This window comes from Engystomops pustulosus, chromosome 9, assembly GCF_040894005.1.
Source record: "Engystomops pustulosus chromosome 9, aEngPut4.maternal, whole genome shotgun sequence".
NCBI lineage: Eukaryota > Metazoa > Chordata > Amphibia > Anura > Leptodactylidae > Engystomops > Engystomops pustulosus.
Window position 1 is genome coordinate 99,993,305 of NC_092419.1, and position 12,060 is coordinate 100,005,364.

The window sequence follows — 12,060 nt, forward strand, 5'->3', positions numbered from 1 at the left end:
CAGCATACAACTTTCCTAAGCTTCTGAATGGCAAATATACCTAGTTATGCTTTCAGTTGCTACAAATGTTCACAGATTAGTAGTGGCAAATATATATATATTATAGAATAGTAGACAAAAGATGACTAATTTAAGGAATAATACCCAGTGGAGGGAGATCCCCATCCCAGAATCCTTTCATGCTACAGTACAAGCCATGGGTCTGAGCTGTAATACCACATTCAGCCTGCAGACAATGGAGGAGCTGTTTATGAAAGGAGGTTTTGCTGTTTTCTCGCCTCATCCGCCCCTTCTGCTCAGATCGCTATAATCCCAGTATAGTAGCTGCGGGAGATCACGTGTTTCCATGTGTGGGAGTCAGAGCCGTGTGTATCCCGGGGTGCACAGAAATGAGAAGTGACAGCAGGAACATTTTAGGGGCAGATGACAAATTCCCTTAAGGCCTGGATGCAGCATATTTATGTTTGACTCTGAATCTCCCAAATGCCTCATCTATAGGCTGACCCTGAGTGTGGACCATGGAGGGGGCTGAGATTTTATTGTGGAGGAGGAAGGGAGTGCACATTATATATAGCTAGAATGTAATAGCACTGAGATAGGTCAGAGCGCCCATGCTGACCCCTGACCACTGCTGGCTATGATAGAAAGGTGTCAGGACACACAGGACATGGCAGCTCGCTGTGTATGGGGGGTGTAGTCACAGAGGGGTCAGAGCGCCCATGCTGACCCCTGACCACTGCTGGCTATGATAGAAAGGTGTCAGGACACACAGGACATGGCAGCTCGCTGTGTATGGGGAGTGTAGTCACAGAGGGGTCAGAGCGCCCATGCTGACCCCTGACCACTGCTGGCTATGATAGAAAGGTGTCAGGACACACAGGACATGGCAGCTCGCTGTGTATGGGGGTGTAGTCACAGAGGGGTCAGAGCACCCATGCTGACCCCTGACCACTGCTGGCTATGATAGAAAGGTGTCAGGACACACAGGACATGGCACCTCACTGTGTAAGGGGTATAGTCACAGAGGGGTCAGAGCGCCCATGCTGACCCCTGACCACTGCTGGCTATGATAGAAAGGTGTCAGGACACACAGGACATGGCAGCTCGCTGTGTATGGGGGTGTAGTCACAGAACGGTCAGAGCGCCCATGCTGACCCCTGACCACTGCTGGCTATGATAGAAAGGTGTCAGGACACACAGGACATGGCAGCTCGCTGTGTATGGGGGGTGTAGTCACAGAACGGTCAGAGCGCCCATGCTGACCCCTGACCACTGCTGGCTATGATAGAAAGGTGTCAGGACACACAGGACATGGCAGCTCGCTGTGTATGGGGGGTGTAGTCACAGAGGGGTCAGAGCGCCCATGCTGACCCCTGACCACTGCTGGCTATGATAGAAAGGTGTCAGGACACACAGGACATGGCAGCTCGCTGCATATGGGGTGTAGTCACAGAACGGTCAGAGCGCCCATGCTGACCCCTGACCACTGCTGGATATGATAGAAAGGTGTCAGGACACACAGGACATGGCAGCTCGCTGTGTATGGGGGGTGTAGTCACAGAGGGGTCAGAGCGCCCATGCTGACCCCTGACCACTGCTGGCTATGATAGAAAGGTGTCAGGACACACAGGACATGGCAGCTCGCTGTGTATGGGGGGTGTAGTCACAGAGGGGTCAGAGCACCCATGCTGACCCCTGACCGCTGCTGGCTATGATAGAAAGGTGTCAGGACACACAGGACATGGCAGCTCGCTGTGTATGGGGGGTGTAGTCAAAGAGGGGTCAGAGCACCCATGCTGACCCCTGACCGCTGCTGTCTATGATAGAAAGGTGTCAGGACACACAGGACATGGCAGCTCGCTGTGTATGGGGGGTGTAGTCACAGAACGGTCAGAGCGCCCATGCTGACCCCTGACCACTGCTGGCTATGATAGAAAGGTGTCAGGACACACAGGACATGGCAGCTCGCTGTGTATGGGGGGTGTAGTCACAGAGGGGTCAGAGCGCCCATGCTGACCCCTGACCACTGCTGGCTATGATAGAAAGGTGTCAGGACACACAGGACATGGCAGCTCGCTGTGTATGGGGGTGTAGTCACAGAGGGGTCAGAGTGCTCATGCTGACCCCTGACCACCGCTGGCTATGATAGAAAGGTGTCAGGACACACAGGACATGGCAGCTCGCTGTGTATGGGGGGTGTAGTCACAGAGAGGTCAGAGCGCCCATGCTGACCCCTGACCACTGCTGGCTATGATAGAAGGGTGTCAGGATACACAGGACATGGCATCTCGCTGTGTATGGGGGGTGTAGTCACAGAGGGGTCAGAGCGCCCATGCTGACCCCTGACCACTGCTGGCTATGATAGAAAGGTGTCAGGACACAGGACATGGCAGCTCGCTGTGTATGGGGGGTGTAGTCACAGAGGGGTCAGAGCGTCCATGCTGACCCCTGACCACTGCTGGCTATGATAGAAAGGTGTCAGGACACAGGACATGGCAGCTCGCTGTGTATAGGGATAGTCACAGAGGGGTCAGAGCACCCATGCTGACCCCTGACCGCTGCTGGCTATGATAGAAAGGTGTCAGGACACACAGGACATGACAGCTCGCTGTGTATGGGGTGTAGTCACAGAGGGGTCAGAGCGCCCATGCTGACCCCTGACCACCGCTGGCTATGATAGAAAGGTGTCAGGACACACAGGACATGGCAGCTCGCTGTGTATGGGGGGTGTAGTCACAGAGGGGTCAGAGCGCCCATGCTGACCACTGCTGGCTATAGATAGAAAGGTGTCAGGACACACAGGACATGGCAGCTCGCTGTGTATGGGGGGTGTAGTCACAGAGGGGTCAGAGCGCCCATGCTGACCCCTGACCACTGCTGGCTATGATAGAAAGGTGTCAGGACACACAGGACATGGCAGCTCGCTGTGTATGGGGGGTGTAGTCACAGAGGGGTCAGAGCACCCATGCTGACCCCTGACCGCTGCTGGCTATGATAGAAAGGTGTCAGGACACACAGGACATGGCAGCTCGCTGTGTATGGGGGGTGTAGTCACAGAACTGTCAGAGCGCCCATGCTGACCCCTGACCACTGCTGGCTATGATAGAAAGGTGTCAGGACACACAGGACATGGCAGCTCGCTGTGTATGGGGGGTGTAATCACAGAGGGGTCAGAGCGCCCATGCTGACCCCTGACCACTGCTGGCTATGATAGAAAGGTGTCAGGACACACAGGACATGGCAGCTCGCTGTGTATGGGGGTGTAGTCACAGAGGGGTCAGAGCGCCCATGCTGACCCCTGACCACTGCTGGCTATAATAGAAAGGTGTCAGGACACACAGGACATGGCAGCTCACTGTGTATGAAAGCTGTAGACACCCTCCATAGCTTGTGCTACTCCTGGGGCGGTGGTGACAGGTGACTATGTCAGACGCCCGGCATTGCTCAGTGGGACCGCTCTCCCTGTGACTACAACACAGAGATATTTGACTCCATTATCATCCACTAATCCTCATATGCAGCTTCTTGCCCCTGGGAGAGGCGGCTGCGGTTTATTAATTACCGCCGTCTCCAGCCATTAGCAGCCGATTACAGAAAATAACCTCACAAACAGTGACTGTAACAACCATGTCCTCGACCCCTCATTGTCTGCATTGCCGCCTGCCAAATGTCTATCAGCTCCATACTATCCCTCATTATATCCATGTCTGGGAAAGCTGGGTTATAGCTAACATGACAGCTCCCACGGGAGCAATTATTGTGGAAATGTCACTATTTGTTTAGCTTTACACCCTGAATCCTGAACCCTAATCATCCTATTCCAGCGCTGCTCTCCCTGCTGTCTCTGTCTATGCTCCCAGCTGTAGCGGACCTGTCAGCGATCCCATCACTGTTGATACCAACCACTGGCCGCAAGGGTCACAGCAGTGATGTCACTGCCGAATGTCACCGTTTTGATTGGCCGTAGAAGTCCCAAAAACTGCTTTGAAGCCGGGTCACCACAGCTAAATGGGAGCTGCAGTACCCAGACATGGCCACTATACAGAGAATGGAGCCATACTTATGGATTTTTGCAAGTCCTGAGTGTCAGACCCCCACCGATCAGATATTGATGACCGGTCTTGAAAATCTGTCATCTGTAATCTAGAAAAACCCCTTTAATGATCCTTTAAAGAAGTAAAAGGGACCCTTCTGTCTTAAAGGAGGTAGACGTGGTTGTGCTGTGCCTATTACAGGGCCTACGGGGACAGAGGGGGACACATATGTGTAATATACGCTGGAATATGTATAGCCCCATCAGGTCTGTATCCCTTTAAGCCCCCTCTCCATAGTGGAGCTACAGCAGCGCACATATAATGACCGCTCAGCTGTAATAACACGTCCATAATAAAACAATACTGTACAACTCCGGCTGCCAAATCCCATCCCATGTTCCTGTGAGCAGGTAATGGTCTGGAAGGAACAGGACGGATATCAAACACCTGTCTGCGGAGATAATCGCCCGCGTCGCCCTATTTACTCTGCGGCCACTCAACCTGCTGCGATTGTGAGGCTGAGCAAACACTCCCGCCACTACCTGCACACAAAGCCAAGTCATCAATTACAAGCGCAGGAAATAATAAGCGTGTAATGGATTTATAACACGTTTATCTACCATCACCGATACAGGAAATCTGTTCCTGGGAAAGCTGGGTGATTACCAATATGGCTCCCTACACAGCTCCATCTTAGCATAAAGTTATCATAAAGTTGTATAGATTCTGGTTGTCTTTGGGTTGTTATATTGATGCATAGTCACCTTCATATCCTTAAGATCTTCCATTGTGTCCATGAATCAGCAGGATCAGGATGTACACATCTACCAGTCCTCACATAGGGACCTGCCCCAGTACATTCTTATCATAGGCCTCCAGATAAGTGGTTGTTAATAGCGGCCCGGTGGACCTGAGTAATGGTAACTCGTCCTGTGGAGCGGTGGTTTGTGAGACGTCTCCTGAGACTTTCCCTCAAAACTCATCAAATCAGAAGCTTTAAGTGTTTTATACAAAAACTGTAGACGTCCCGGGAGACTTCAGGGAAAGCAATACACGTGATGGTGTTTACAAGGAGATCGGCGGACACCCAAGTGTGAGACGTCTCCTCATCCGAGGAAGAAGATTTCTGGAGATCTGTTCTCACAACGCAACGTACGACCGTTCCATCTGACCGGACCTACATACTTTTTACCTTCTAAAACCGATTACTGCCCCAAAAACTATTCCTCCAACCATCTTACCAACAAACCTGTTCACCCACCTAATCGATCCATTTGGGGGTTCTGTAGAGGACAACCCAACTTGGAGGCTACTGCGGTCTATTCGCTAAAAGGTCATCAAGAGTGGGCTCCCAGAATCGTGGTACCTGGTGGCCCAAGCAATCCTACTCAAGATATGCATTTGCCCACCCATGTGCCAACCAATACAACCCACCTACTCAAGATATGCCCACCCATCTGCCAACCTTTACAACAACCCAACAACATCTCCAACCATTTGCCCCAAACCTATTCCAACGATTCATCTACCAACCTTACCACCCATTTTTCTACTCATCAGCCCCCAAGATGCCCAAACATTCGCCACCGGCCAACCCGTCCTCCCATCATACTCCGGCCACGTTTGTCTAGCCAGGACGAGGAAGACCCTCATGATTGGCATTTCCTTTCATGTTTGAAACATATACTTGACCCGAGAAAAACTCTAGATATTGGGCGACCAAAAATGGAGTCCAAAACGGCCTCCCCTGGTTCCAACCAAAAAGTCAGCCCTCAATTATTTCACCTTCTGTTCTAAGAAGCGAAAATTCTGAGCAGAAGACGACTAAGTTTTATTCATCTCTTAGACATCTATCAAACCGCTGAAAACTTGGTGCAGTATTGATCCCAGGCCCGAATCCCAGACGCGACATGTACCAAATCGTAGAGAGCCTGAGCCGTTGTCTCCAGCACCTCACCAGAGACCTGCGCTATTCATTACACTTTAATTGATAGCCGTGGCAGCGCAGGACGTCTAATTGTGTTCTACTGAACCGCCGGGAGGCATGAGGCGCCACACACAAAATATTCTGGCACCCCCCACATCAGAGATCCACTAATGAAACCCAGATGGGTCAATATTCATTTTTTTCAGCGGTTCGCACCAATTTCCAAAACAGGAACCATCCATCACCCCTCATTCCCAAGGTTCTACACTGCCGGCCCATGTGTAGGTGGATGCAGATGTCCAGGACTTCTTCACTTCCATCGCCTCGTCCCTGATCTGCCCAGATCTACAGAAGCCTGCGCATGCGTGGCTGGATTATCAACCCCCCCCATGGCAGGGTATGGAGAGCTGCCCACTCTACGACCCCCAGGCAGGATTGAGGAGATTTATAGCATCTTGTGGATGTCTAAGATGTAAATACCCTTAAAAAAATCTTTATGATGTAGAGAGTAGAGGAAATTTGGGTGAGGGGTAACCACCAGCTCTAGGTCTATCCCGACACAGGAGCAGTATTCAGGTCCAGCCCTCATCTGCCAGATGGGGACAGAACATTTTGTGGTTCAGTCTTGTAGACGTGACACGATATCATATACATGTTATCGCTTCATTATAGACGTAACGGTAATCAGGATGTAGCTTCCATATGCGGATCTACCATGAAGATCATGCATGGGGCACTTACTCGATTCAGGTGGTAATCTTCTTATATGTGCTTTCTTTCTAAAATCATTTTTATAATAATTATACTAATGAGCCCCAAATGCTCCTGGGGGTGCAGATTCTGCAGGCTGTTACATTGCTGCAGATTCACAGGCTGTTACACTGTGCAGGAGCATTTCCCCCCTCCCACTGTGTGCTGAAACTTCCTCTGCTGCAGTGAGAAAACATCAGGCAGAAGGAAGGGTGAAGTGCTGAGGGAGCAGAGGGGAAAACTGTGTAACAGCCTGTGAAACTGCAGCGTTGAGGTGTTATGGTAACACCCCCAAAGCCCTTTAGGTTTATTAGCAAGTTGATTTTAGAAGGAAGGAGATCATGGATAACACATATAAGAATATTACCACAGTCACAATGCCTGGATCTAAGTAAGTGCCCCTGGTTTATCCATAAGGGAATTAGTCCACAATGTTAACTTACCCCCTGATGGTGGGTTTTATCACCCTTAACAAATTGACCAACTATGTGACACCTTATCAATTATACAAGGCTGAGGTTAAAGAGCGCATCACGTGTGTATGGGGCAGCTTCACTTGCAATATCAGACTATCCCTTTAAGAAGAACTTTTCTTATTGATCCCTCTGTGCAGATGTCTGACCACAGTCCACACTGCCCATAAGGGGAACCCCTTCCCTGGCTGATAACAGAGAGCACTTACATTGTAATACACTGTACACACAGTACATACCACCCCTTTAAGAAGAAGCCTAACAGAAGCCGACAATCCATAGGAGTAATTGCTGCTCTTATATTTAACCTGATGCATTAGCTCTGGTAAATGCCAGGAGCGTCTGCCGTCACCTATAATACATGTAAATGTCATGATAATGCCCATAAAAACCATTAATTTATATACCATTAGTATGAAAAAAATACAGCTATATGTTATAGTAAGGGGAATTCAATTAAACATTTGTAGAAACAGCGCCCCCCTTTTACCCACTGGCTTAGTCTGGTATTGCAGCAAAGATAAGACTAAGCTGCATCACAGACGTGACCTATAGGAAAGAGGGGAAACAATAAAAAGCTCTAATGTGGCGCTTGTAATGCAAATTATATTCAGTGCAGTGATAAATAGTTGACATTTCTAGCAAAATACGATAAAATTCCACAATAATTCCTTCATACATCAAGAATTTAGTCACTGACAGTAAAAGACAACTGGAGAGTTATGACTCAAGCCTCGTGATGGATTGCAGACGCAGAATTGAAGACTTTACCACTTCAGCAACATTTGCACCCTCTGACAACATTATCAGATATTTACAATCCATAGAAGTCAATGGGGAGAGTATTTGCCACAACCTTACGCTCAGGAAGTCACAAACGACAAAAGTCATATCTAGTTATTAGTATTCAACACTACCCAGGTATGATACCCAAATATTATGCTGTATGGAAAACCCAAAATGATACAAAACAGACCAAAAAAAAATATATACACATTTAGCACCAGCATTCAACTTTAACCAATAAAACAAACATTTTAAATCATTAAATGATCAATAGCGCCACCATACAACTTTAACTTAACTGACAATCTGGAAAGCGGTTATTCGCTCATTGGCGCCTGCATACAACTTTAACTTCAACTTTAAATTTAGAATCAATAACGGGATTATGTGGTCATTAGCAGCCACCACACAACTCTAACAATTGAATCTAAAAGACAGAAAGCAATTATACGGTCATTAGCACCATCTTACAACTTTAACACAAATATGCCGTTAATTAGGAAAGTATAATAAATAAAATGACCAGGTCAACTTCATCAGGACATCAGTTGCTTAGCGGAATCAGAAGAGTTAAGATCTATAGTGACCGTCCCCCGGTGGAGACGTCCCAAGAGCAGTGGATGTGTCTCCGCTAAGCAGTGCTGCAGTCGGGACAGTTTCAGGACCATGGATAGCTAGTCCCACACTTGTCCCCCTTACCTGCCCCCCCCCCCCCTCCTGGGAGGTTCAGCACCATGGACAGCCCCAGGGGCAGCCACCATCCGATATTCCAGCCTTACCTGTCATCATTCTGGAAGGTCTGGTCCCCGAGAAGAAGATCCCTAAACCTGTATCTTGGTGGTAACGGAGGGACCTCAGTCTCCAGCTCGTTCATTTTCAGGGTGCTGATGTCTAGGATGACCCCGCTCTTGTCAGGTGCAAGCCTACAAAACACAGAAGTGGAGGAGGTGACTGGAAGTTTGCAGAACACAGACCCCCCCTCCCCACCCATGTGGGGGGACGCAGCTGCCAGCCCTTCCTTACATTAGGGTGAGATGGTGCCAGGCATGTTACACGACTCTGCAGACACCGCCGCCGCTGCTGCAGCCTCACACGCACAGATGCAATGACAGCCGGAGCTGAGGAAGCATTGCAACCTCTGGAGAGGGTGGGGGCTGTGCTATGCAAGTCTGTCTGCAGAAAGGGTTAAAGGGCAGCAGATGATTACCCAGCGCCAGAGCGCAGCACCCGGAGCTTCTCGTGTCTGCACTCTCCAATATGGAAATCACTGTTTATTATGGAAAATGTTGTGGGCAGAGCCAAGCGCAGATACCTGAGAGCAGCAGCAGGGGGGAGCAACGCATCATAGAGGGGAGAGGCTGACGCTCAGGAACCCAGGAAAGCTGGGTGACAGCCTGCACTATAGAGGATACACCAATAGTCTCCTAATGATGTCAGAACCAAATGTAACAAGAGGTTGGACAGAATAAAGTAGTAGAGGACAAGCCAAGGACTATGCTTTAAATGTGGTTGGTTGCAGAACCCTAAAAATAACCAATTTGTAAAAAAAAAAAAAAAAAAAGAATCGGAGAACAAGGAGCTGCTTATATAAATCTGCAAGGAAGAGAGAAAAAATGTGCCCGTGTCATGTTATCCTTAGAAGCTGCACTCACTATTCTGCCGGTGCAGTCACTGTGTACATACATGACATTACTTATCCTGTACTGATCCTGAGTTACATCCTGTATTATACCCCAGAGCTGCACTCACTATTCTGCTGCTGGTGCAGTCACTGTGTACATACATGACATTACTTATCCTGTACTGATCCTGTGTTACATCCTGTATTATACTCCAGAGCTGCACTCACTATTCTGCTGCTGGTGCAGTCACTGTGTACATACATGACATTACTTATCCTGTACTGATCCTGTGTTACATCCTGTATTTTACTCCAGAGCTGCACTCACTATTCTGCTGCTGGTGCAGTCACTGTGTACATACATGACATTACTAATCCTGTACTGATCCTGTGTTACATCCTGTATTATACTCCAGAGCTGCACTCACTATTCTGCTGCTGGTGCAGTCACTGTGTACATACATGGCATTACTTATCCTGTACTGATCCTGAGTTACATCCTGTAGATCTTTTATTTTATATAAAAATAAAAAACATAACAATACAAACCAAACATAAAATATAATATATACAAAATATATACAATGTCTTACCTGCTGGTCCAGCCACATTCACTCCTAGCAAAAACAATAATTTAAAATACACCAAAAATAAATAAACACCAAATATCACAACCCCCACCCAACCGATTGTCACATCCTCAACCAAACCAATAAACAATAAGACAAGCCACACCCACAAATAAACATAAATGACTATAAATATACATAAACCCACCCCACACCCTCTAATAACAAACCACCCCACACAGATCACATCCCACACCCATTTTTTTTTTTTTTAATAAATATAAATATATAATAACAAACACATAATACACATAACACTACACTAAACTAGATCCCTCGCCCGCACCCTCCCCTTCCCCCCAGACACTGGTCTAACGTCCAAAGTTTGCGTTAAGTAGTCCAGACCAGTGCCCAGGGTCGTTCATAAGTCCCACCACCATCACCCCCCTCCCAACCTAACACTATGTCCCAAACCCCATTATATACAATATATACAATATATACAATTTATACAACATAACATAAAGAAAACAGAATACAAATAAAACCTGAACAACATAAATACAAACCACATAAAGCCCAGGTTTGGCACCTGCAAGCCCTACATCACTTCTTGCTCAGATACAAAACAAAAATCTACTGTGCAGCATCAGCCCAACACCAGGAGAGGAGATGACAGACTAAGGGACACTAAAGGAGAACCCCCTCCAAAGGAGAGAGGCCCTCCCCGTGCCCAGCCTCTCATACTCCAGAGAGCGCACCTTCACCAGGTCACCCAGAATGTTCCTAACCACCTCATCCAGCGGGAGGATTTTACGCTGCGTCGATACTAAACACCGTGCGTTCCACGTGTGGTACCTGACCACTAGACTGACTAGGAATAACGTGCAGCGGTCCCGGCCACCCAGGCCTCTGAATGCTCCATAGGCCCACTCCGCATAGGAGAGACCGGCCAACCCGGGCCAATGGATGGAAGCGCCCACCCGGTTGTACACCTCTGTGTTAAAGGGGCACTGAAGCAGGAAGTGGTCCATGCTCTCCAGCAGGCCACCGCACTCCTCCCGGGGACAACCCCTTTCCTCAGAGCTCCTACACTTCAGATTGTCCCTCACACACAGCTTTCCATGGAAGCAGCGCCAAGTCACGTCCCAAAACTTCAAGGGGATCCTGATGGAATTCAATAAACTCAAACCCACCCCAAGATCCCGACTTGGGCAATCCCTGAGGGCCAGAGGCTTCTGGAAATGGGTCAACAGAACCCTTTTGTCAAGGATTTTCCTCGACAAGGTCCTGATCTCCCACATTCCCAGACCCCACCGGCGAATCACCTTCAGAACCGGGGTAGCGTAAGCCGGAAGATGCCCATGCGGTGTGCGAAGATCCTTCACTTGTCCTCCTGTCTCCCATTCCTGGAAGAAAGGCCGAAACCATCCCCTGCAGGAGTATACCCACGGAGGAGCCCTCTCTTTCCAGAGGTTTGCAACATTGATCTTAAGAAAGGTATTCACTAGGAACACCACAGGGTTGACCATACACAACCCTCCTTGTCTCCTCGTGCGGTAAGTAACCTCCCTCTTGATAAGGTTCAGCCTATTCCCCCATAACAGCTGGAAGAACAGACTGTAGACCCGAGTCCAGAGGGGCTCTGGCAACATGCACACACTGCCCAGATAAATCAACAACGGGAGCAGGTAAGTTTTAATCAGGTGAACCCTTTCTCTGAGGGTCAAAGACCAACCCTTCCACTGGTCCACCCTCTGAGCGGCGATCTTAAGCCTGCCGTCCCAGTTTTGCATGGGGTAATCCCCCTGGCCAAATTCGATGCCGAGAACTTTGGCAGAGTCCTGGGGCCCTGGAAGAGTGTCCGGGAGATCAAAGCCCGGATCCCCCTCTCCCAGCC

At 48.8% G+C, this 12,060-nt stretch overlaps 1 protein-coding gene across 6 annotated transcripts in view; it reads right to left on the minus strand.

Moving 5' to 3' along the window:
• The window catches only part of KCNT1 (potassium sodium-activated channel subfamily T member 1), a 131,536-nt gene that overhangs the window by 80,593 nt on the left and 38,883 nt on the right, over positions 1-12,060 (minus strand). For 5 of the 6 annotated variants that reach the window (XM_072124637.1, XM_072124639.1, XM_072124640.1 and 2 more), the window contains exon 2: positions 8,750-8,893. In XM_072124637.1, coding sequence (XP_071980738.1) covers positions 8,750-8,893 — 144 coding nt within the window. Of the gene's footprint in view, positions 1-8,749; positions 8,894-8,993; positions 9,141-12,060 lie in introns of those variants that run through there. The other variant, XM_072124642.1, reaches the window with a different exon arrangement.